Source organism: Podarcis filfolensis (genome assembly GCF_964270895.1).
Source record: "Podarcis filfolensis genome assembly, chromosome: 10".
Classification (NCBI taxonomy): domain Eukaryota; kingdom Metazoa; phylum Chordata; class Lepidosauria; order Squamata; family Lacertidae; genus Podarcis; species Podarcis filfolensis.
The window spans coordinates 29,811,786-29,838,606 of NC_139612.1; the positions used below are offsets into that span (position 1 = coordinate 29,811,786).

The following is a 26,821-nucleotide window of genomic DNA, read 5'->3' on the forward strand; positions in this document are numbered from 1 at the left end:
ACCCATCCCTGAAATGTGTCAGCTGGTCATTCTAGTATTATAATGACAGAAGATCTTAGACTGCAGTCCTACCCCACTTACCTGTTGAATTTTAGGACTTACTTATGAGTAGACATGATTAAGAAGCAATGTCATTCCACTTAATTTACCAAGTATCAGTTTGCACTCAAACTCCTCAGTGCATTAATAAACGAAGCCAGTTACTTTTTTGACAGGAAATATGTATTTTTTTATTACTAGATATTTTTAAAAAGAAATACAATGCAAACAGATTAATAAAATAGTGTAAACTCTGGGAAAATTAATTAGGAAGAATATAGTGGCCTTAATTTAACACAAGAAGATTGGTTTAATCTCCTTCAATGAAGTTTTAATACGAGTCATCTCTGTTAAATCCTTAAATGTATTCATTAGTGAAATTATCAATACAAGTAGGCATTCTATATCAGCAAGGTTTTTCTTTCTTTCTAAAAACACACTGAGTACCTCATAGAGTCTTGTCACATATTTGCCAAAGGAAAACAGTCATTTCCTTACATGCACACATTCTGCAGGGAGCTGCAGCCAACAGCCCTATGGACTATGGCACACCAATAAAATATAACACCAAATCCTACAATTACAGCACAAATGTACGTCGTCATAGTTCCTACAAGTATGTATTCGTCTACTAAGCACTTTTTGTGGTGTTTGAACTATTTTGATCAGCAGACTTTTAGTGGCCTTGAACAAAAATGTCAGAGGGCTGGGTGTTCTCCACATATGCACAATGGAACTATTTAATAATTGGGCACTGCCCATTTCTGTTTTAAAAAAAAACAGGACCAAGTTTAATGTAAAATCAATTGGCTTGCCTGTGGGAAGTGCTAAAAGGTATAGGTGCGGGTTTCTGGGGTACAGGTATAAAAACGCAAAGTTAGGGCAAAAAGGAATGAAAGCTTAAAAAAGGAGAGAATTACACTGAAAGTCAGGATAATGCAGAAGGCTTCTTTTGGCCCCCTCTTTGTATGCTTTGGCACTGGTCTCAAGCCGGGCTTCTCGGCAACCTTTCTAACCTTTGTACATGCTGCAAGTCTGCAAATAGAGAAACCCACACAATCAAAGATGTAATCATTAATTTGATTGCACATGCAAATGAGAATTGCTTGTTTCCAAAAGATTAAGTGGAGATAATGAGAGTGAGAAATTGTTTAACTCTTTATAAGGTGACAGCTGGGTCTCCAATTAATAGCACAAAAATATGTAGCGTTTATAAGTTAGACCCTGCTAGCCCCTGCATGTTGAATTGACTTAAAACTGCCTGTACGGATGGAAAAGCAGTTCTATGCAGTGTGGTGGAGGGGCGCAGCAACAAGACTAGAGAGTGGAGAGTGTGAGAGGATTGTAAAGCAGCTAATTTCTAAGATCATGGAGAGCCAGGTTTAGGAACAATGTTGAAGAATGGTGTATTTTCAGGCAGCAGCAGAGTGTCCTAGGAGATTTAAATGCCCTTCCACTGATTCCAGGACACTCTCAGAACACTCTGCTGCTGACCTGAAAGTCAGCATTCTTCGGCAAAAGAACTTAAGCACTTTGTGCAACTTGCTAAACTAGAAGTCATCAGCAAGTTTGTTTAAATTTTCAGGCGTTTGCCTGAACACATAAATGCTTTGTGTGTGGACAGGGGCAGGATTGCACATGTAAACCTCACCCCCAACATCCTTGTGAATGTCATGCTACATAGCACAGTGAAAATCAGCAGGGGACTTGCATTCGCCTTCACCTGAATGCAGGTAGACACCCCTGTGTGCTCAGGGACATGGCTTTGTGTTTTCCAGCAGATGCAAATAGCAGCTGCCTGTAGGTCTTCCTGGAGCAACACAGAGACTATGGGGAGTATGCTGTGCACAGGGTTGTTGGGGGCGGTGCGTTCATAAGTGCCCCTGCTGCCACCCACATGTCAAAAACCTCAAGTATGCAAGGCTGCACATGTTTATCATAAATAACATTACATTCTTGAAAGCATTACATGTATTGCTTTAGGCCTTAATATGAAGATGGGACACGGGTGGCGCTGTGGTCTAAACCACTGAGCTTCTTGGGCTTGCCGATGAGAAGGTGGGCGGTTCAAATCCCCGCGACGGGGTGAGCTCCCATTGCTCGGTCCCAGCTTCTGCCAACCTAGCAGTTTGAAAGCAAGCCAGTGCAAGTAGATCAACAGGTACCGCTGCGGCGGGAAGGTAAATGGCATTTCTGTGTGCTCTTGTTTCAGTCACGGTGTTCCGTTGCGCCAGAAGTGGTTTAGTCTTGCTGGCCATATGACCTGGAAAGCTGTCTGTGGACGAACCGCCAGTTCCCTCGGCCTGAAAGCGAGATGAGGGCCGCAACCCCATAGTTGCCTTTGACTGGACTTAACTGTCCAGGGGTCCTTTACCTTAATATGAAGGTGGTTAGAAAGTAGACCAGGGTCCACTAGTGGAGCACTGGCCAGTTTCTAGTTGACTACACAAATCTGAGAGTCTTGTTAAAGATGCCAGGTTTGGTAGGCCTTGGTCTGGTCCATCAAGGTATCCCTATGTTCTTAGGCAAGAGTGACTTCTCAGGATCACATAACACAGAATGGTTAATTCTGACGGATAAGAGATCCTGAGGCTGATGGAACACAAGCAGTCTAGGTTTTGTCCTTATTTTAAGTAGTTTACACAAAACTGCAGGGAGCCTACTACCGTCTTAGTAGATAGTGTGTGAGTTCCATTGGCTAACATTTAGTACTACTCATAGATAAAAGCAGGTTTGAATATAAAATGGAATCACCTGTGAATCTGTTAGATGCACAATCATTCTGTCTAATACAGCGTATTTTTAATTTTCAAAAGGCTTATTACATCCTGAACTTTAGCCCTTCAGTTTGGCCCCTGTCTTCTAATTATGCTGTTCAGCTGTGTGAGAGCATTTTTTCTCCAGCTGTTGTCTGCCAATGCATCACTGAATCATTAATATTTGGAATAGTGAAATGCTGTCAAGAGAAAATGCCAAGCTCTCCACTGCACAGCCCTTCAGATAATATGAGTGAATGGTATAAAAAGGCACAACAGCAAATTTTGGTTGGGTTTGAAGTATGGCTGCACCCAATGCTTTTTTTTCTAGAAAGGTGTCGGTACTCACAACGAAGTCAGTGCTACACCTGGGAAAAAAGCACTGCCTGCACCACATTTTCATCCTGAAACATTTCCAAAAAATTTTGGGGGGGGGGGCAGCATCTTCTCCCTTGCTATGACTGTTTACAGCTCTTCTCAGCTACTGATTCCTCTCTGGGTTGCTGCTTAGTTTTTTTCCTCTAGTGTTCCTGGCTCCCCTGAGCGATTGTAGCCTTTTTAGAGATTGCTTAGAGATGTAATGGTATCACAGTGCCACATAGGCAATCAGGTTTAGCCTACAGGGTGATGTCACCAGGGGCCAAACAAAGCCGCAGTGCCTTCACCCTGAATCAGCTTCAGCAAAAAGAAATGGCAGCCCATTGTTGAGCCAGTGCTGCTAACACTGGGCTGCTTTGCAGGGCTGTATGCAGTAGATTTATTTGCCGCAGAGTAGCAAAATGAAGACTGTTGGCTCAGTTGTCTTTCTAGCCGGTATGTATTCTCTTCCCTTACACCTGCCTGAAGAACAACTTCGCTCCCTTTCTCAAGGAGGCATAAAAAGCTTGTGTGTGTGTGTGTATACTCAAATTTTGTTCCCTGCAAAACTTCAGTAAAAAAAGTACCTCCCCAACCCTCTTGATTTGGTTCTAGTTTTAAGTGATTCTTCCTAATAATTTATTTTTAATTACAGAGCAAAGAGATTGCATTCCAGCTTCATGAGGATTTAATGAGGGTTCTTAATGAGCTTTATACGGTAAGCATATTGATTTGGCTTTGCTTGAAAGAATTGTTCATCGAAAATCCATTGTAACATGTTTGAATGTTTTTAATTGAGCTGACACGTCGTAGAAGAATACAGTGTGTTTCATTTGGTGACATCTTGACAAATAAGGCTGTTGAGGTGGTCTCAAAAGAGACATTCTTATGGGAGTCTAATCATCTTCAAGACTCGCTGTTCCTTTGAAATCTGCCATATGCTTAACTGGACTTTGGATGGTGTCTTGAGTTCCCTAGGTATGCTTAGTGCACTTAGGTGGTTCATTGTAATTTCACCTTTCCAGCAATGTCATGAACCATGGTTTCTAAGTGTTCCTGGACTTAACCTCACGTCTCCTCCCACCTGAAACAGTGCTATGTCAGTCAGAGCTTTTCACTGACATACATGGATGCATAATATGGTTGCCTCTGTCCTTCTTGCATGGGAGCAAATTCCTTTATTGCCCTCACCCCAGTTACTACTCTTGAGAGGGGACTTTTTGATATGAAGAGCTAAGCCTCTGAGGTTGGTGTACTCGTGCTCACTGGCTTCTAATTGTTATATTGTCCTAATCTCATGGAAAAAACAGAGCATTTTACGGTAAACGTAGTACATGAATTTGTATGAAAATTCTGAGCAAGACCCATGTTCAACAAATGGGAAAATAAATAAAACACATGCCATTGTTTGGGGGTGCTGCTTCACTTGTGGTCTCATAGATGCTCGCTGTCCTAAGCCTTGCTCACTCCAGACTTAGGAAGCTGCCTTATACAGAGTCAGACCTTTTTGAGGCCCATCTAGCTCAGGATTGTCTACCCTGCCTGGCCATGGCTCTCCAGGTTCTCTGGAGATGCTGAGATTTGAACCCGAGGCCATCTGCATGCAAGGCAGGAGCTCTACCTCTGAGCTATGGGCCATCCCATGTCTCATAACAATCCCCCCTCCTTAAATAGTTGAAAAGAAAAGTTGTAAACAGTTTATAAATAAAACTGTGTTATTTCGACAGGAAAAGATAATGTTTTGTTCCATAAAGCATATTATATTAGCCCTTTAGTAGAGTTCGGAGTAATTAGATGCTGCAGCACTGTTCCTTTAGATAATTTAGTATTGACTCCCCTTTTTATTACTTTTATAATGTAAATAAGAATGTTTGTAAACAGTGCAAAATCAAGGTTAGCTGTGTAATTTAGAGTGGCTTCTGTGGTTTGTGGGTTACAGGTATAATGAAATACAAGTCGAAATAAAAGCCTGCCGTTATTCGCAGCTGAATAAAACAGAGAATAAGATGAACTATTTGCATACTAAAATTCTATATTTGTCCTAACATAAACCTCTAAGTAGGTAGGTCTGATGTTCTTTCAAGTTTTGCCACCACCACCATTTGGGCAGGTAAAGGAGACTGCCCACCTGTCTACCAGGTAGGACAGCAGAGTTTGCTATTCCATCAGTGGTCCGAAACAGCAAAGCAACAAGTGGGTGCTTCTAGAATACCCATGCCTAAAACACCACTCTTCCTTCGCCTAGAAATTTAAGTGTTGGAGCCCAGAGATGGGATCCTTTTGACAATGTATTTTATTTTTAACTGGTTTTACTTTACTTTAAATATGTAAATGTTTTACCTCGTCTGAACATTTGGAGGCAAATTGATGTAAAGCTAAAATGAACAGTAAAATAAAACTCCAGCAGCTATTAATTTGTGCGTTTTGAGACATTCTGTGTAGGCATATATCTACCAAACAGTGTCTGTTGTTGATAAAGGGTTGTATCCACCTAAGTTCTACTTGGACTAGGCACATTGAAGTGAATGTACCTAAGTCACATCCATTAATTCCAGTGGGTCTACTCTCAAGTGTGCCTAGCATTGGCTACAGCCCATGGATATTGGTAACAAAAGCCAGAAAACACTCAGAGCTCTGTTGGCACCGTGCCTTTGTAGAAATAGAAATTTGTTTCAAGTAAATGAAAGGTGAATATCTGTTTCTGCAGTACGTGGCCCCAGTGGTTTGCCCAGTTTCTTGTACTTGTTTGATGAAATGAACAGTTCCCAAAAGGACCTATTTTAAAATTTAAATGACTGGTTCCTGATTAGCATTCAGGTGTGCCATAGAACTGTGGAGTCACTTGGTGGAAAAAAGGGATTAAAGTTTTAAATCTACTGCAACAGAGTGAGAAGGAGAGATTTTTAATCTCAGTGCTGCCACAGTATAGTGGATTATTTTGTTCAAAGGTATCTGTAAAAGTAAGCATTTCTATGACATTAAAAAGTTACTCCACTTGAAAGTAGGTAGAAGAATATACCAATTTGAAATAGGAATATATTTATGGAAGGGCAAACTGGGGCAGTTGCCCAGAATGGCAAATCTGAGGAGGGAACAAGCTGATTTGCCGTCACATAAATACCATATTTACTCAAATGTAATGTGCACCTTTTTTTGGCCAAATTACGTCGCAAAAATTAGGGTGCACATTCGATTTGATGGCACATTAGAGTTGCCTAAATACGGTACATCTGTGGCTGGGGGTTCCCTCTTCACACAACCAGGAACAGGGGATAAAGTCTTCCAAGGCTTAGCATCACTCAACCCAGAATTGCACCTCGGCCATTATTGTTCTCCTGGCTCAACCATGCCAATGCATCAGAGCTGCCTGGACTCTTCTGGAGCTTCAGAACAGGACAATGATGGGCGGCCACGCCATCACCTTGAGGTCTGTTTGTTACCTATGCAGTGGCCTTACGAAGAGAGAGAGGAAGAAGCCTGGGGAGCGGGTGACAGAGCATCAAAAATCAGCACTGACTGACCTCTTGTGGCCACAAGCCTGCTGGCATGATTGGCATCCTGGGTGTGCTGTCACTTCCTCCACCTCCTGCTTGGTGGTTGCTTGGGCACAAGTCATGCCCACGCTCCTTTCTTTCCAGGCAGCCCTGTGGATTCCACTGTGGCTTAAGAGTGTGTGTGGTTGGGGTTAAGTCAAGAGACCTGCACATTCTGAAGAGCTGGGATCTGGAAGGAGTAGACAAATGGAAGCAGCAGCAAATTTCTTCTGCCCAGGGGCAGCAGACACCATTATGCACCACTATTTGGAAAGTAAATTACAACGGGACTTAAAATCTGAAGAGAAGTCAGGCCACCGTGCAGATAAAATAGCTTGTAAGAGTCTTGGTTTAATTATTTAATGGGGACCAAATTAGTAAAATGGATTCTCTCAGATAGATGTATATTGTGTTGATTTCAGCTTAAACACAAGCAGTGTCTATATTTCAGTCTAATACTAGTTTTGGTGAATTTCACTACTACCTATAGAGATCTACCTTTTAGTATTTAGTGCAGCTCATTCGAATCCTGTTAATTTGTGGCACAGTGTTATATTGCAAGTGGTACTAATTGCTTCTTGCTCCACTTGTTGTTGTTGCTATTTGGACTATTAACAACTCACTGCTTTAAAAAATGCACTATGTTCTTTAGACCGTGTGCATTTCCCTTTGTTCTGGGTTTTTTTTTTCCATTTTCAAAGACACAAGGCAGAGACAGCTGGAAAACAAATCACACTTTTGAGAATCGAGCCATAGTTCATTAGTTTGTCTGTGGGACAACAACTCATAGTAGCTTTATGAACAAACCATGGCTTAGTGACATGTGTGAACCAGTCCATTTGTCCATCTGCGGAATATGAGAATATTGCTAACAATATGACTTCAGAATTTATAAATCAAGCAAAAGCTTCCACCCACCCCACCAAAAAAAGGCCAATAGGCAATATTATTAAATTGGTAAGGGAAGTGAGAAGTGAAGGGGGGAGAAATCATTTTTTAAATAAATCCTGATTGGCTGGCTATCGGCTTGACCAATCACAAGCGGGTAAGGGGGCAGTCCACCAGGGCCTAACACTCCTTTTTGCCACGTGCGTTTTATTGTAACAGTTTCTGATGGGAGAGGGGCGATTGCTGAGGCTCACATTTTGACCAGTTGAGCCTGCGATCCCCCAGGTCAGGAAAGTGCAGTGGTGGGATGGCAATGGGTAGGGCTGGGCGAGCCATAGCTGTGTGTTGCTGCCACCAGTGCTGGTCCCAGAGGCAGCGCTGGCCCAGCTCTGCAAGGCATGGGGTGAAATCCACCCCAGGCCTAGCCGAGTGGGGTCATCTGGTGCTGCTGACTTGCATCTAGCAAATAACTAAGTGTGTACTCAGAAGAAAGCCGCACTGAGTTCAGTAAGGATGTGTGGGGCTATAGTGTTTTATCTAGGCAGCCAGGAGTCCTCTGGATGACAAGATCTTTTTGCACCAGGTCAGTAAGGACCGCTTGCTTTTTCAAATTCTCACATATATACAGAACTCCCTGTGCATCTTTTGGACTGTTTCTGTAGGTTTCCCCCTCTGCATCAGATAACTGGGGTCAAATAAGTGTTTACTTTTTATAATACATGGAAGATGGATCTCCCTTAGGAAGTTATGGACTCTTCTTCCTTGGAGGTTTTTAAGCAGAGGCTGAATGACCATAGATGCTTTAGCTGAGTTTCCTACATTGCAGGGGGTTGCACTAGAAAGATGACCCTCTGGGTCCATTCCATCTCAGTGATTCTATGTTCTTCTGATTCAACAATATTTCATTATGCTCCTACTATTTTATGTATTTGTATATTGTATAAATTGTATAAGTTATAGATAAAACATGTTCCATTTAAAAACAAAACGTTTAAATAAGCTACCATTCTGCTGGTAGAAAGGGGCGTATGGACATAGCCAGGATTTTTGTTAGGGCAGCAGGCTTTTGTTAGGGGGGGTTCAGAACCTCATATTTGTATTGACTTTTACTTACTGGGGGTCAGCTGCCCCCCTTGGCTACAACCATGGGGGGCACCACAGGAAGGAAACAAGGTCGGAAGGGGATCACAGTCAGAAGAAGGTTGGGAAACACTGGTGTAAGGTATAGTATGAAGATTCTTTTCAGCCGTGAGTGATTGCTAATCAAGTAACTTCCAGAATATATATGATTAACTGCAGTGCCTTTATCAGTAATAGACAAAATACATAGTGTAGTGTCCAGGATCACATTCTTACCTGTAAGTATACTGATTTCTGTAATTACTTTTTTCCAAGATTTTGTTTCCAAGACATTGGCACAACTGCACACATGACAGTGAGATCCGTGCTCTCCACAGTCCCACCGGCACAATGGTGATCCTGATAGTTGCCTAATAGTTCTCTCCTTGCCTCAGTGCAGACTGAAAGTTGAAGAAAAGCCATTTTTAATGGGTCATGTGTTGACTACTTCGCCATGCCAGCAGCTCATTTTCAGCCACCTCATTATTAGACAATGAATTATCATATCACTGACATGAGAATTTAGTCTCACACTTGCAATCAGTAGATAATGGATGTCATATGTTTAAGAAAAAAAGAACAGGTTAAAGGAGATGAAGACGTTGGAGTCTGGTGTGCTTCGCACCTCCTGCCAACATGGTCTTGGAGCATGAAAAGCCTTTTTGATTTTGAAAAATATCTCCCTTTTGCTGAGGGGTTCTTTACGCAGTTGAAAGTCTTGCGTCTCTCTGAAGCTCAAAAATCCCATCCTTTGAGATGGACTACAAAGTGATCTTGCAGCATGTTCAGTACAAAAGTAAAAAGCTAAATAGCATGTGAAGCATGCAAATGGAATGAAAAGTATCTCCAAAATCCACCTCTTCCTAAGAATATTTTTAAAAACTGCAAAAGGCCCACAGGCCTTTTGCAAGATTTTAGTATTCTAAAAAGTGAACTGTGTCCCTTGACACAATTGATTTGAAAGACTACTCTGTTTATATCTGTGTTCAAGCATACACTCTGATATGCATGTTCTTCAAGTCCATCCTCTCACTGTTGTCTTGCTTATTCATTCAATAGGAAAACACTTCAGTTTGGGGGCTTTATTTGAACTTGCGAAAGCAGAGCTACAACATGAAGCCAAGCACAGTGCATAGTAACTAGGCAAGACGTATTTCAATGGATTTTATTTTCATTTAAATGCATTTAGTTTCACTGCTTTAACCTATGATCAGGCTTGAGACAGTGAACAAACAGCAGCAAATAAGCCAGTTAGCAGTTACACAAAAGGCCATGTGGTTTTTTGGGGTGGGGAAAACAATCCAGAAAGCAGCCATGGCTTCCTCTAGGAGCAAACTCATGTGTTGGGAGTGGCAGAAAATGGAGCCAGGATGGGACCACTGCAAAAATAGTAGGGATATATTAACATACTTAGGAGACCGCCAAGATATGCAGAACTACTACTACTAATATTATTGTGGCAGAACATACACAAAAAACCCCTGCCCAATGAGGATTGAACATGCTGAGTAGCTACAGAATGATTGACTGTTAATTGGAAAAGAAAAACAGTTAACTGGAGGGCAATGGAAAGAGATGTTGAATTTTGTAGTTGGGCTCCTTTTGCTTACAATACTTGCAGGTGGGCATGTGTGGTTGCAGAAACCCTGAACAAGAACACTCCTGCTAGGAGGTATGGAGACCCTGCAGGATTTTGTTGGAAGTCTCATTTGTTAAAATTGTATTTACCATATTTTTCGCCCTATAGGACGCACCGGCCCATAGGACGCACCTCGTTTTTTGGAGGGGAAATGAATAAAAAAAATTTATTTCCCCCCCCCCCCAGCCGCGGGGCTGGGGCGGGGGAAGCCTGAGCTTCCCCCGACCCCAGCCCCCAGAACAGGCTACCGCCCGCAAGCCTTGCGAGCCTGCGGGAACTCCCCCCGGGTACGCAAAGCTTGCGGACACCTGCGCGAAGCACGGGGCGTCCTCCGGAGGGCGCCCCATGCTTCGGGCTGCAGGCTGCTGCCCGCAAGCCTTGCAAGCCCACGGGAACTCCCGCCGGGCTTGCGGATAGCTTCCTGAAGCCTGTAGAGCGAGAGGGGTCGGTGCACACCGACGCCTCTCGCTCTCCAGGCTTCAGCGAAAGCCTGCATTCGCCCCATAGGACGCACACACATTTCCCCTTCATTTTTGGAGGGGGAAAAGTGCGTCCTATAGGGCGAAAAATACGGTATCACCCAAGGTCTGGAAACGATGGGACTGTTTTTCCTGAATAAATCATGCCCATAAATGTACTGGAGTGTATTTTATAGACTTTCTTTTTATTTTTTAAAGTAAGGCCTTGCATTTCCACGCGTTTGATGTAGCCGTTCCTACTTTTAAGATTTCAAAACATTTTCTGAAAAGGATAAAATATTGAGTTTTATTGTATAATTAACTAATTAAATACAGCAGGTACTTTCATTTCCTTTCACTGTGCTCCTTATCTGTCAGGTGTTGGGTTTTTTTAATGATGTCTCTACCATCTGCCTTATTTTACTTATTTACACAGTTTTGTCTCTCTCTTCAGCCAAAAAGCTCCCAGAGGCAATTTTCATATGTGTAATTTTGTAAGGGTTATTATACTTGCCTGGGCATTTCGAATTAAGGGGCAAAGTGTCCTTCTTATTTAAGCAGTCTGGGCTAATGATTCTCTACTAGAAGGGAACAACATAATGTTCAGGAGGGGAGGGAAAACTACTTACCTCTGTAAACATAGAAAAATACTAGCTTCAGAGTAACAGACGTGAATGGCATGTTAACCTGGTTATAGCTATGCAGTTCTTGCGATCAACCATGTGTGCCTTGCTGATCAAGGTAGATAGTGAAGATACATAGGGAATTATTCTCTGAGCCCCACCATTATTAGATTATTTCCTCATAAGCTGCTCAGGTGTTTGAGCTTGTGCACATTTAGAGGTTTTATTTATCACTTTATTTTTTAAAAAAATTCTATAGCCTGCCCAGAGTCCAAAGACTAAAACAGGTAATAATTCATTTTCTCTAAGCTCACCTTTAACTTCTTCTGTCATAGGTCATGAAAACTTACCATATGTATCATACAGAAAGCATCAGTGCAGAAAGCAAACTAAAGGAAGCTGAAAAACAGGAAGAGAAGCAAATTGGGAGGTCGGGAGATCCTGTTTTTCACATTCGGCTGGAGGACAGACACCAGAGACGCAGCTCTGTGAAGAAAATTGAAAAGATGAAGGAAAAAGTACATTTATCCATTAATACCACTTAATCATTTGAAGTTAATGAATTGTAGTTCCAATATTTTTCTGAGATGGGGGCATAGATCTGTTGTAAGGATGGCCAGTCAACAGGAGGTTGACTTGAAAGGGGATTGGAACTCCCATTGCTGCTTTTGTTGTTTTATATTATGATTAGATCTTAAATCTAAGGCAGAATGAAGCTAGGCATACACAATGGAGACTTGAAAATAGCAACATACAAGGATATTGGAAAGCAGCAGCAATTTAATACATACTGACCATGTAGTCATTTTGCTGTTACTTTTTGAACAACAGTCATTCATTTAGAATTTGCTAAGTGAGATAACTGGTGCATTTTCCCCATATTTTAATGCTATTCTTTCCCCCTCAGCGTCAAGCAAAATATTCTGAAAACAAGCTGAAATCCATTAAAGCCAGAAATGAATATCTTCTAACCCTTGAAGCAACAAACGGCACTGTGTTCAAGTATTACATTCATGACCTTTCAGATCTGATTGATGTAAGTAGCTGGTATTCATGCAATTCTTACATGAAGGGGTCACAAAGCCTCTGAGCCCCCTACTCACTGCCCCCTTGGCCTTGACATGGTTAGGGTGGGTCACATTAGGGTAAAGCTCACATTAATTCTGCTGGATCTAACTTGAACTCAGATCCCTTGAAAACAGTTGTGTACGTGTGTGTGTGTGTGTACGTGTACTTTCTCTTTTTCTGTCCCTCTGGGGCAAGGCTTATCTAGGAGAGAGTGAAGTGACCAGTGGAGGCAGCTACTGTTCAAAAATCCAGATGTGCCCATGGGCCTAAAAAATTGTTTGACGCTAAAGTATCCTGCTCTGATTAGAGCCAGAAGTTTGGAAGGACCTAAGACTGTGGCCTGATTCACACATCACTTTAAAGCAGAGCTACACTAAATTACAGGGACGCGGGTGGCACTGTGGGTTAAACCACAGAGCCTAGGACTTGCCAATCAGAAGGTCGGCGTTCGAATCCCCGCGACGGGGTGAGCTCCCGTTGCTCGGTCCCTGCTCCTGCCAACCTAGCAGTTTGAAAGCACGTCAAAGTGCAAGTAGATAAATAGGTACCGCTCCAGCGGGAAGGCAAACGGTGTTTCCTTGCGCTGCTCTGGTTCGCCAGAAATGGCTTAGTCATGCTGGCCACATGACCGGGAAGCTGTACACCAGCTCCCTCGGCCAATAAAGCGAGATGAGCGCCGCAACCCCAGAGTCTGTCACGACTGGACCTAATGGTCAGGGCTCCCTTTACCTTTACACTAAATTACAGTTTAAATGTGAACACACAGCATGCGGGTGCACGCTGCTGAAAATGCAGGTGCTTCTTTTCTTCATGCTGTGTTGGGAAGCAAGCCATTTTTTTGGAGAAGCAGTTGTTTGTTGCTGAAGGGCATCCCTTAACATCTGGACAAACTAATACTAACTAAAGTTCCATTAGATTATTATCAAGACCCACATTGGCTCCCAGTACGTTTCCAAGCACAAGTCAGAGTGATGGTGCCGACCTCAGTGGCGCCTGCCCTGTGGAATGCCCTCCCATCAGATGTCAAAGAAATAAACAACTATCTGACTTTTAGAAGACATCTGAAGGCAACCCTGTTTAGGGAAGTTTTTAATGTTTGATCTTTTATTGTGTTTTTAATATTCTGTTGAGAGTCGGCCAGAATGGCTGGGAAAACCCAGCCAGATGGGCTGGGTATAAATAAATTATTATTATTATTATTATTATTATTATTATTATTATTATTATTATTATTATTATTTTGTAAACATTTCCCTTATGCACAGGCACTGCAGGTCTATATGCTATATGTTATGATTAGGTTGAACATATCTCCTAAAGTTTTTCTTGTGATAATAGGCATGCATTATACGATGGGTAGCCCATTTTCATTAAATATTCTCATTCCTTATACAAGAATTGTGTTTTTTTAAATAAAAAAAACTGTTTAGAAGCATAAGATAAATTTGGAATAATGTAATGATCAAATAAACAAACAATTGTAGTGCACAGTTCCATGTGATCCAACTTTTCTGTCTTCAAAATGGTATAATAAATTGTACTATGGTAAAGATTAAATAACATTTTGTCAAGCCCATTGAAAGATAAATATTTTTACTATGGATGGTTTCTCTTATGAAGTGCTTGTTTGTTCATTAGATAGTACTGCTGAAATTTGCTTTCTGCTTTTTTAAAAAACACAACTTCTTCTCCTTCATATTCTGTTAGTGTTGCGATCTTGGATATCATGCAAGCCTGAACAGAGCCTTAAGAACATATCTCTCTGCAGAGTATAACCTTGAAACCTCTCGACACGAGGGTCTGGACATCATTGAAAATGCTGTTGACAATTTGGAACCACGAAGTGACAAGCAGAGATTCATGGAAATGTATCCGACAGCCTTTTGCCCTCCAATGAGATTTGAGTTCCAGCCCCATATGGGTGACGAGGTCAGTAGCTGTTGACTTTTCATAGACAGAAAAGGATAAAAATCCAAACAAAATTTTTGTTTGTGCCTGGATGAGCACTTCCCTCTGTTGTGAACTTTGATTTCCTTTTTGTTCGTGTCTAGCTTTTATCCACTCAAACAAAGGGTCTAGTTAGAGTAAAATGAGAGCCAACATTATTCATACAGACGCAAGAAGATCAGCAAACAAACTACACCAAGAGAATATTTTGTGTAGAACTTAATTTGCCAGCTGCTCTAAACAAATCCCATGCCAAATGAACCCTTCATTACTGCACATTGAAATCTGCCACAACATGGGTAAACTCTCTGCAGCTTGGCCAAGTAGCTTTCGGCATACAAACAGAGCAAGAGGAAAGTTGTTTTTATAGCATTCTTATGCTGCTCGTGTTTCTCTAGAGCGTCCCTGAGCATCTTCAAAAGTATGGTGAGACACTGGCTATTAACATATAACTTTTCAGAAACTTGGAGACAGTATTAGAACCATCTTCCTACAGTACACATGTTCATTTTTTGTGTCTTCCCATGGCCTTTAGTCAGACTCTATACCTGCAAATTTCCATGTCGCATCAAGCAATGCTGGGAAAAAGATGAAACCAATATCCAGAGCTTTATCCCGATTTCTGTTATAGATGTGTGAATATGTGGCTCTGTTGGGTGTTGCCTATGTGTCCATGGTGATTATTACTGTAAACTCCCCATCTGTGCCTCAAATACACATGCCTAAAACAGTTGCATTTTACACATCCATGTGATTGCCGTCATTCCCGCTATTTCTTTTTCTTATATGGCTATCTCATAAACGTATGTACAAACTGACACATAAATACAGTAACAACCATACATCCCAGCGGGAGCCACTCTGCTGAGAGTCTGAGGGCATACTTTGCTGCCTCCATTGCATCCTCATTATGATGTCCGGCAGAGCTTTTCCGGGTTGTACGGGGCCTTTTACAGGTTGGCCCAAAGGAGGTGGTAGAACCAACGGTAGCTCGCTGTGACTTGTTTGCAAAGCATTTTGAGGATAAAATTGCTTGCATCCACCAAACCTTGACTTGATTCTGCTGTAATAGCAGATGAATCTTATGGGGTGTCCAGAGCACAGTCTGGTCCTGTTGTGTTGGATGAGTTTCAGTTGGTAAGGCTCGAGGATGTGGACACAGTGCTCAAATCCGTCAGTGCAACCACTTGTGCTCTAGATCCTTGCCACTCTTAGCTGATAAAAACCAGCATGGAGGGAACAGCTGGCTGGGCCTGGGAGATGATCAATGCCTCTTTACGAGAGGGGGTGGTTCCTGTCTGCTTGAAGGAGGCAGTAGTAAAACCACTCCTTAAGACACCTTCCCTGGATTTGGAAAACCTAACTACCTACTAATCAGTTGCCAATCTCCCTTTCCTGAGCAAGGTTCTGGAGTGAGTGGTGGCAGACCAGATCCAGATGCTTTTGGAAGAATCTGATTTTCTAGATCCATTTCAGTTGGGGTTTAGGCCCAGTTTTGGCACAGAAACTGCTTTGGTCGCCCTGTATGATGACCTCTGTCAAGAGAGAGACAAGGGAAACATGTCCCTGTTAATTCTTCGCAACCTCTCAGCGGATTTTGATACCCTCAATGATGGTATCCTTCTGGAGCGACTGTCCGAACTAGCGGTGGGTGGCACCGCTTTGCAGTGGTTCCAGTCCTACTTGGATGGTTGTTCCCAGAGGGTGTTGCTTGGGGAATACTTTTCAGCCCCATGGAACCTTCAATGTGGGGTTCCGCAGGGCTCAATCCTATACCCTATGTTGTTTAACATCTACATGAAATTGCTGGGTGGGGTTATCTGGAGGTTTGGAGTACGTTGTCTACAGTATGCTGATGACACATAGCTCTATTTCTCCTTGACATCTGCCGGTGAGATAGTGGAAGTGCTGGATCAGTGTCTTGCCTCAGTAATGGACTGGATGCGAGCCAACAAACTGAAACTCAATCCAGATAAGACTGAGGCACTGTTAGTGGGTGGTTCCCTAGACCGGATGGGTGGGAGATCGCCTGCTCTTGATGGATTACACTTCATCTGAAGGAGCAGGTTCATAACTTGGGGGTACTCCTGGATCCTTTGCTGTCGCTCGAGGCTCCGATGGCCTCAGTGGCCCAGAGTTCCTTCCATCAGCTTTGGCTGGTAGCCTAGCTACACCCCTATCTGGACATGGATAGCCTGACTACTGTTTTCTATGCTCTGGTAATCTCAAGGTTAGATTACTGCAATGTGTTATATGTAGGGCTGCCTCTGGAGATGGTTCAGAAACTTCAGCTAGTGCAGAATTCAGGGGCCAGGTTGCTCACCAGAGCAAGATGGTTTGAGCATATTACACCTATCCTGGTCCGACAACACTGGCTACCAATTCATATCAGGGCCCAATTCAAAGTGCTGGTTTTGACCCTATAAAGCCTTAAGCGGCTCAGGACTGCAATACCTCAAGGACTGCCTCTTTGCATATGAACCTACTCAGACTCTGAGATCATCTTCTGAGGCCCTTATTCATGTGCCGCCTCCTCAAGAGATCCGGAGGGTGGCAATCAAGGAACAGGCCTTCTGTGTAATGGCTCCCCGTCTATAGAATGTTCTCCCAAGGGAAGTTCACCTGGTGCCTTCATTATATACCTTTAGATGCCAGGCAAAAATGTTCCTTTTTAACCAGGTGTTTGGTGATTTGATTGACGTGAACTCCCCCCTGCCCCGCCCCCAAATTTTTACCTAATCTCTTCGTTTGATATTTCATATTCAGGTTTCTCAGGTCAGTGTCCAGCAGCCAGTCCAAGGGGAACTCATGCTTAGGTATCAGCAGCTTCAGTCACGACTGGCCACATTGAAAATTGAAAATGAGGAGGTAAGATGGACAGCAGTTCGTCAGGCGTAGCATTGACACTCCACGTAGTGTCTGACAAATATCAGGGCCTACTTACAATGACTCCAAGATTTTTGAAAATATCATATTTGGCACCGAAAATGAGAGGCAGACCGTTGTTCCATATAGCTCAGTACTCCCTGCTCTGACTGGCAGTGGCTCTCCAGGGTTTCAGGCAAGGGACCTTCCCAGCCTTACCTGGAGCTGCCAGGATCGAAACTGAGATCTTCCGCGTGCTAAGTAGATGTTTGTCCATTGAGCCACAGTGATTCCCGGGGGGAAACAAAACAAAACAGCGGCATGGAAGGTTGAAGCGACTTCAGTGTTGTGCTCAAAACATGCTTTGTTGAGGGGCCAGATGCCATTGGAGGAAAGAAGATGCAGGCTGGCATGTCCGCTTCACCACAGGGGGAATAAAGTAACACTCACTTAGGCAAGGGTACTGCCCAGGCTGACATGACCTTTTTCTTTCAAGGAAACAGCCCTGAAAGGGGATGCGCTGGATCAGGTGGCTCTGAATCAGCTTTTGTTTCAGCAGATTGCTGCTTGCCCTGGTACCCAGAACACGCAAAGGGAGGCTGCTGTAGCCCTGAGAGAGGCCAGATTGCCTGGCAGGCCCAGTTGGGCCCTTCAGAGACACCTGGCCCTGCACTTCTCCTTTCAGGGCCAGTTTTTAAAAAAAGGGGGGGGGTGGACCAGCGCTGTTTCCCTTCCCTCCTTTTCATAGGATCCAGAGCGAAAAGGAGAAGCCCTTGGCAGCTCCATAGTAGGCCTCTCCTTCTGCTTCTTCCTTCAGCAGCCTTCCCAGAAAGCTCACAGGGGCAAGGAGGGCCAGACCACCAGGGAGACACACAGAGGAGGTGCTGCCAGGGTGGCTTGCAGAGTCTCAAAGGGGACCCAGGGCCCACTGAGCAAAAAGGGCAGTCAGGAACCTAGTTTGTTTAATTTTTGCACTTATTTCATAAAATGCATTTAACTACTTGATTGCAAGGGGGGGGGAAAGCCTCACGAAAAAATCCCAACACAATAATATTATCAATAAAAACAGTTGAAAGCAGCTGTTTAAAACATTCAATAAAAATAATTAAAATTGACGATAAGCTAAAAAGGAGAATAAAACACATGTCGGCAATCTAAATCTCTGGGTGGGCTTGCCTGAACAGTGAAGTGAAGGGGGCTGCCTGATGTCAAAAGGCATTCCATGTTTTGGCACTGCCATAGTAAAATACGGATTTCTTACTAATGCAAAACAAGTATTATGTAGCACACTCAGCAGCTCCCTTCTTCCTACTGATGGTGGAACATAATTGGTCTGTTTTTCTGCTTGATACTATGAAGTGCACCTTTTTAACTCCAGGTTAAGAAGACGACTGAAGCTACTTTACAGACAATACAAGATATGGTCACCATTGAGGACTACGACGTTTCTGAATGTTTCCAGCACAGTCGTTCAACAGAGTCTGTGAAGTCAACAGTTTCTGAGACCTACTTGAGCAAGCCTAGCATTGCGAAGAGAAGAGCGAACCAGCAGGAGACGGAACAGTTCTATTTCATGGTGTGTTGCCTGCTTTCCATGTGATACGCTCTCCCCACCCCCACCCCAACGTTCTTGAAATGTAGATAGCACCTCTTCAGATGCGTAATGCATTGATCTGTGTCTTTGCAGAAATTCAGAGAGTATCTGGAGGGAAGTAATCTCATCACAAAGCTCCAAGCAAAGCATGATTTACTGCAGCGAACACTTGGAGAAGGTAAATGAATTGGAATAAACCTCAGAATAAATCTGCTAAAATATTTACAATGCGTATATTTAAACCCATGGTTCAGATGTAGCCAGAAGCCATGATTTTAAGCTATGTGAATGATCATGAGGCTCACATACTCCCTGCCCTTCTTCCTCTTTAGCAAATATGGGAAAGAGATTGAATGCATCTGCTTCCTTTTTTTAAACTAATGACAGGTCCCCATGATATCTAAACTCAGGAAACTATGACTTGTTTAAACTACGGTTAGTATAAACAAGCCAGAATCAAACGAAGGTTTCAGAACCTGGCTTGTCCTGAAACCATAGTAGATTAATCACAGAATCTATACTTCTGTTAGGAAATATTCTGGTTCCTTTTCCAGTAAACAAAAGCAAAGCAAAATATAAAACCCCAGACAGAGACCTGAAAGCCAGTTTATTTTATGTACTGGATTGTCTCAATTTGGCTTGTATTTTTGGTGGGTTCGGGGAGTACATGGCATTGTTAAAAAACGAACGAAACAAAAAAACCCAGGCAGGGTGAATAGAACAGAAAATGGAGAAATCTTTCTTTGGCAGAATTGGACAGCCCACTGTGCAAGGTCATATGTGACCTATTTTGTGTGCGAAACATTCTAAATTATAACTCCTAAGAGTCTGGGTATCTCTGTCTCTTAATAGCATTACCTTGCATCTTCTGCTGCCGAATTTATTAACTACTTCCCTGTAGGCTGAAATAGTGCCTCATTATGAACAGAATGCATTATAAACTTTCTATGCACCAGCATGGTATTATCAGTTTGTTCATTATATTATTGAGAAAATGTGCCTTGCATTTTAAAACGTGCTCCTTGTAGAGTAATTCTTGTAACAGTGGGATTTCCTGTATTATCATGAATCACAGAAAATCTCTCTTTCATACTTTTCAGTGGGATTAATAATCAGGCTGTTGCAGGCTTGCAAAAACAAGTTTATAAATATCTGCTACCCACAGAATGTAATAAGTGCCTGCCTATATTTTCTGCCCTCTGCATAGTCATATCTTCTGGCTTTCTCCGTAGCAGAGCTCAGGATCAGGCTGTAAGAATCACAAATATATTTTAGCAGCTTTTAAGGCCAACCCCTTTGCTTGGTTCTGTGCTTTATTTTCCTCTCCCGCCCCCTTGCAGATAATACCGCGCTTATGAGAAAGTGGTGACATTTCCCTTTATGTGAAATCATAAATGTTATGAAACAGGCTGGATACTTGTTTCTGAGCCCAATTAGCAACTTTGCACGCTAATGGAAGCCTTTATTTCAAAAGTGGGTCGAGTTGAGTTTTAGTGCAACTAGAACCATCCCATCCCTCAAAAGCACAGATAGATTTCTGTTTTCAAATCACCGTTTCATAACACATGTGCTAAACTTTTTCTGGCAGAAACTGCAGCAAATGCAAGAGTGAAAATTGATACTTTAAATGTTCTGCCACCCACGTGCCTTGATTGTGCTTGTTTAGAATAATATAGAACTAGCATCTGTTTGGTAAAGGAGAACGCATTGAAGTACAGATCTGTTTTATGCATGTGTGATTGAACTTCCTGTCCTAGGGGCAAGCCAACATTTTCTTCTGCTGTGCATCCTCCATTTGTTTCATGAGTGGTAGTGCTGCGGAACTGCTGTGCTGCGGCCCCTGAAATGCATGAAGGATGCATAGTAGCCGTGTTGGGCAGATGTGCACCAGGTGTTTATATTACATAATATGCAGTTAAGCATTCTTATGCAGCACACATTTAAATATTTACTTTCATAACTACATCTACATCTAAGGACGATGCATTTTTAAACTCTACGGCCTTTGGCAATATGCCTTCCAGCCTTGCCAGCCCTTTCTCTTTATGTAAACTTTGAATAGCTCATTAAAATATGCAAGCCTTCAAGATTGCTTGAAATTTTCTTTCGTTTTACTTGCAAGCAAGCAAGCAAGCAAGCAAACTAACTCTTTACTCCCATAAGACAGAAGCTTTAGTACAGCAGCTTCACATACCAGCTTTGCTTTTTGAACATTTTAACGCTGGAAGTGGGAAAACAGTTCCCTTGGCATGCAAGTATAACTCTTGTGCAGTTAAAAATAATTGAAGATTGAAGAGGAACTAGATGGTGTATGTATAGTTTCATAGAAAATCCACTTTTAGTTCCATTCGTTTTCAGATTATTGTTCCCTTATCTTTTAGGTCATAGAGCAGAATATATGACTACAAGGTAAGACAGTGAAACTTTTTTATGTGGTTTGTATTACAGAAAGCTGTGATGATAATAACGTTCACAAGCAGGGGAAATAAATGTTGTGGATGATGAGTGCAATGTTGTTCCGTACGTTTTCAAAAATAAATATGCACTATTAATGTTAGCAGCTTTGTTGCATTCTTGTTACACCCACCATGAATATTAATGCGCAAATCTTATTGAATTCCTTAACATCCTCTCAGATTTTGTGCTTTGTTACTATTTATCTTTTGCTTAATAAATATATTCCCTTCTCTCAGATTACGAAGTATTCCTCCTCAATCTCAGAAATACAATTTGTTTAATGGTGATTTGGGATCGTTTACCTTGCTCCCCGAGCAACTCATTTCAAAACCTTGCCATAATGGCCATGGTCTGTTATACTATGCTGAGGCAGAGATGTCCTGGGGGTATTATTTCCTAGCTGCTCAGTACAATGCTTCTTGGAATCAGGACAAATATACCCACAATATATACACAGTGATGAAGGAATACCAGAATTCTGAGGATGATTAGCATTTTCAGTCTATTTAAAGAAGGTAAAAATTTTTTGTCGGTATGCAACATTTTCTGATTAACGTGTTGCTCAGATTGACTCAAAAGACTATGTTACAACATGCTGGTTCTGAAAACCCAATGCTTGTATTGTTTTCAGGAATTCCTTATGCTACTTAAAGTACTGTTCTGTTTATTTTTTGACTGCTGTATTTACATCTTCATCCTGTGTTTCCCCCCCCTGTTCTGATAACGCTTATAGCCGAGGGCGAAGGAACTCCCACACAAGGCATCAGGTATAAGCCTATTAAATCGAACATTTACCATCTCTTGATTATTGGGGACTGTCTGCATTAAGAAATGAGAGGGGCATGTCACACTTACCTGGTGTTTTTCTAATGGATCTCTAAATTAGAGAAATTAGCTATCCCTAATGCTTTGATGGAATCCACTTTCTGCAATAAAAGGTGAAACCTCCCAGATCCATAGTACCTCTTTCGCAGGTGCGCAGGAAGTTGACAGATGCAGCCTGGCTTTTGTTACCATTTCCTAAATGCCAGATCTGCCTACCTGTCTCCCCAGCACAGCACGGTAACTTGCTTTTTAAACCCAGTAAAGATGTACAAACAGCTTGTAGTATCACATAAAGCACTGCTACTTAGAATAAGCAAACGAAGGCCATGCTTTGTATATGGATCTTCTCGCAATTTATAAAATAAGCTGTATATTTTTAACCATACGCCATTCACAGCTGCGATTGGATCCAGGGTATGCATTTACGATGTGCTTTCTGGCCCATGTGTTCTTTTTATCCCTTTGTCATGGCAGCATGATGGACAAATGGGAGGTCATCTTTCCAAATAATATGGGATCCTTTTGAAATAAATGCATACCCTGTTGAACTTTTAAGATCCATTGCCCTCAGTAGGATTTTAAGGTGCTGAACTTGACCGTAGCAGTTCTTCCAATCAGTTTTGTGGCTCATCAGCATGCCACATACACCTGTCATTCACATGGGGACTGTACTGATTTCTTAACCAACTAATGCTAGTCCAAACAAGCTGGCAGGATCAGAAGGCATCATGCAAAAACTTGCGATGGCAACTCCAAAGTAGTTTGCTCCTTCCTAGTGTCACTTCTCTTATTTCCAGTTTGGTTCTATTTATCTGCTAGTTGTAGCACCTGGAAGTGTCTGTAGTAAAGGAAATGAGCGTGTGTTCATTAATTACTCTGAGTGATTTGGCCTCTGTTTACAAAGACCCTAGGATTAATGTGCAGGGCTTCTTTTCACACAGAGATTCATTGTCTGCTCCCTTTGGGGTCCGTACAAGGTACAGGCACTCTATCAACATGCTAGCCATCATAATCATAGAATTGGAAGAGACCCTGAGGGTCATCTAGTCCAACCCCCTGCAATGCAGGAATTTCAACTAAAGCATAGACGGAAGCATAATAGCAGGCATATGACTAGTCTCTAATACCCAGGAGGTAAAATTATCCTGGCCTTCTTGTACTAAAGTCAAAATCCAAACATTGTAAAAAACATTAGGAGACAATGGATGCGAAAACTATTAATCAGAAAAAGAGAGAGGATAATTGCTTTCCCCCACAGAGCTAGTGACAGAACACAGATATGTCTTCAGAATACTAACTATGTAGTTTTCATAGCAGCGGCAGGAGAACAGCTGTAGTAATACTCTGACAAATTGAGGCCAAATTATGTCTAGGCAGACCCTCCTGCATCTTGTTTGCTTCTTTGCTTGGATAACAAAATGGCCTGTGGAAGGCTGAAATTTGGGGTGAACTCATAGTGATTGGGTCAGGGGCTGGTGCTTAGTACTTCCTGGCATTTGCCCATTAAAAAAGCACACCGGGCTTTCCAGGGGTGGTGGGAAAACCCCAGGGATCACCTGTGAGAACATTTTTCTCATTAGCAAAATGGTAAATGCATTATTTCAGTTCGTGTCATCCCATAGTAACCTTGAGTAATGGATTCCTTCTTGTAGTTATTTCCTGTAAAGGGACTGAAAAAATCTTTGACAGCTTTTGTGATTGCATTGAATTAGGTAAATGTGAAATTTTAGCAAACCATTTCATAATGCCATGGAAATGCATTTAACGATACATTCATTTTAATCTTGAAATTTCTTACTGCAAACAGTACCCTTGGGGTTGCTTTACATTCCTTGCATATTTCAGCTTTGCAAAGGTGAATGTGGTTTATAGAAGTTTCCTCCCTCCCTCTCTCTCTATATATATGCATTTATTAATTTTGTAAAACTATAGCATTGCTGTTGATTTCCCTTGAATAGCTTAATGAAGATGCTCTTAGGACTGCAAGGATGTTGAAGCGAGGGCAGCCTTAGGCTACAGGGGCCCAGTGGCCAAAGCAGTTGTTTAACTAATTACGAGTAAATTTTTCTGTTATTATTTATTTGGGCCATATGTCATAGCAGTATAGCATCATCATAAATTATACTAAGGCATAAAACTAATACAAGGCATAAGGCACTACATTTGTAATCTAATACATAGGATGAGTTCAAGTGTAATAACCTAATAAACTATGGTTCACAGTCGTACCTTGGATCCAGAATGCCTTAGCATTCGGACATTTTGGCTCCTGAACACCGCAACCCTGGAAGTGAGTATTCTGACTTGTGAACGTTCTTTGGAACCCGAACGTCCGATGGGGCTTCAGTAGCTTCTGGTTGGTGGCAGGAGCTTCCTGCAGCCAATCAGAAGCCACGCTTTGGTTTCCGAACGTTTTGGAAGTCGAATAGACTTCCGGAACGGATTCCGTTCGACTTCCAAGGTACGACTGTATTAGGCTGAGTGGTGGCGCTGTGGGTTAAACCACAGAGCCTAGGACTTGCCGATCAGAAGGTCGGTGGTTCGAATCACCGCGACGGGGTGAACTCCCATTGTTCGGTCCCTGCTCCTGCCAGCCTAGCAGTTCAAAAGCACGTCAAAGTGCAAGTAGATAAATACCGTATTTTTCGCACCATAGGGTGCACCGGACCATAGGGCGCACCCAGTTTTTTTGGGGGGAAATAAAGGGGAAAAATTATTTTTCCCCCAGGCGCGGGGCTGGGGCGGGGGAAGCTCGAGCTTCCCCCGACCCCAGCCCTCAAACAGGCAGCTCTCTACAAGCCGTAGGAGCGCTCCCACTGCTTGCGGAGAGGTCCGCGAAGCCTGGGCGCGCTGATCTCAGCGCGCGCAGGCTTCGGCATGCTGGCAACTCTCCGCAAGCAGCGGGAGCGCTCCCGCTGTTTGCGGAGAGGTCCGCGAAGCCTGGGCGCGCTGATCTCAGCGCGCGCAGGCTTCGGCATGCTGGCAACTCTCCGCAAGCAGCGGGAGCGCTCCCGCTGTTTGCGGAGAGGTCCGCGAAGCCTGGGCGCGCTGATCTCAGCGCGCGCAGGCTTCGGCATGCTGGCAACTCTCCGCAAGCAGCGGGAGCGCTCCCGCTGTTTGCGGAGAGGTCCGCGAAGCCTGGGCGCGCTGATCTCAGTGCGCGCAGGCTTCGGCATGCTGGCAACTCTCCGCAAGCAGCGGGAGCGCTCCCGCTGCTTGCGGAGAGGTCCGCGAAGCCTGGGCGCGCTGATCTCAGCGCGCGCAGGCTTCGGCATGCTGGCAACTCTCCGCAAGCAGCAGGAGCGCTCCCGCTGCTTGCGGAGAGGTCCGCGAAGCCTGGGCGCGCTGAGTTCAGCGCGCGCAGGCTTTGGCATGCAGGCAAGTCTCCGCAAGCAGCGGGAGCCCAGCGCTGGGCTCCCGCTGCTTGCAGAGAGGTGTGCGAAGCCTGGAGAGCGTGAGGGGTCGGTGCGCACCGACCTCTCTCACTCTCCAGGCTTCAGCGAAAGCCTGCATTCGCACCATAGGACGCACACACATTTCCCCTTCATTTTTGGAGGGGAAAAAGTGCGTCCTATGGTGCGAAAAATACGGTAGGTACCGCTCCAGCAGGAAGGTAAACGGTGTTTCCATGCACTGCTCTGGTTCGCCAGAAGCGGCTTAGTCATGCTGGCCACATGACCCGGAAGCTGTACGCCGGCTCCCTTGGCCAATAAAGCGAGATGAGCGCCGCAACCCCAGAGTCGGCCACGACTGGACCTAATGGTCAGGGGTCCCTTTACCTTTACTAGTGCCTACATACTCTTCATCTTTGAAGATTCCATACATCTTTCTTGCTCCTGGTTTTATATTCTGATTAATAAACAGGGGTCAAGCCACAGTTTCCCAGCTCAGGTGTAACAGGAAACTGTGGTTCTTAAACTGTGGTTTAAGAAACCCTAGAAATACACAAGCAAAAGAAAAAAGAAAAAGGAGGAACACAGAAGCACATTAATTCTTGGTAAGATTTATTAGATCAAGGTTGTTACATCTGAACTGGAGTTCTGAAAAAGATGCTGACAACTCTTCATGCTCCCAAGTCAGGATTCTCTATTTTCAAATTGGTTTCCTTGTCAGTGTTAGCAAAGAGTCCAGTTTTTTTAAGGTACTTGCTATCACATTTGGTCAGCTGCCTTCAAGAAAAACATACAGAATGCATACTTTTAAAGACTGTGCATTACTTTCTGCTCCTGACAAACTGAGGAAGATAATTCAGTTTGGAAAGATTTTATTTTTTTAAGATAAAGCCTTTGATTCTCAAATGCATTACTGGAACGAGTATGGTTCTAGTGAGGTTTGTGTTTACAGATCATTATGAGTTTGAGGCTGATTCCTAACAGTGATAATTCCTATTTGCAGAGAAAATCTCTCTTATATTATTATTGGTATATTTTGGGTGATTTTTCTTCCTTCATAGGACTCCGGGCAAGTAATCCCCCTCATTGTAGAAAGCTGCATCCGGTTTATCAACTTGTATGGTGAGTTCCAAAATTCAATTTTACTTAATCCTAGTTGTGGTTTCTTCAGAATATTGTGCTTATTAATAATTATGCTTTTTCTGATGCTTAAGTCACTTTCTAATTACAGCTAGGGAGGTCGTAAAGCTTTAATCCAGCA

At 43.0% G+C, this 26,821-nt stretch overlaps 1 protein-coding gene and 2 long non-coding RNA genes across 6 annotated transcripts in view; 1 reads left to right on the forward strand and 2 right to left on the reverse strand.

Annotated features, from left to right (window-relative positions):
- SRGAP1 (SLIT-ROBO Rho GTPase activating protein 1) overlaps positions 1-26,821 on the forward strand; it is a 108,707-nt gene that overhangs the window by 63,391 nt on the left and 18,495 nt on the right. The window contains exons 4-13 of the mRNA XM_083574419.1: positions 3,808-3,870; positions 11,748-11,930; positions 12,320-12,448; positions 14,188-14,409; positions 17,194-17,295; positions 18,671-18,868; positions 18,980-19,064; positions 21,268-21,295; positions 22,077-22,110; positions 26,622-26,682. Of these exons, the coding sequence (XP_083430545.1) occupies positions 3,808-3,870; positions 11,748-11,930; positions 12,320-12,448; positions 14,188-14,409; positions 17,194-17,295; positions 18,671-18,868; positions 18,980-19,064; positions 21,268-21,295; positions 22,077-22,110; positions 26,622-26,682 (1,105 nt within the window). The remainder of the gene's footprint in view (positions 1-3,807; positions 3,871-11,747; positions 11,931-12,319; positions 12,449-14,187; positions 14,410-17,193; positions 17,296-18,670; positions 18,869-18,979; positions 19,065-21,267; positions 21,296-22,076; positions 22,111-26,621; positions 26,683-26,821) is intronic.
- On the reverse strand, positions 813-6,974 carry LOC310744033. Its single transcript, XR_014539365.1, has 2 exons — positions 6,674-6,974; positions 813-1,074 (listed from the first exon to the last, which is right to left on the reverse strand). It is a non-coding gene; the product is annotated as an uncharacterized lncRNA (long non-coding RNA).
- Positions 8,653-26,821, reverse strand: part of LOC310744009 — a 43,770-nt gene continuing 25,601 nt past the window's right edge. For 2 of the 4 annotated variants that reach the window (XR_014539334.1, XR_014539335.1), the window contains exons 2-4: positions 20,070-20,135; positions 11,763-11,898; positions 9,106-10,071 (exon numbers count right to left, since the gene is read on the reverse strand). This is a non-coding gene — a long non-coding RNA (uncharacterized lncRNA). The other 2 variants (XR_014539333.1, XR_014539336.1) reach the window with 2 other exon arrangements.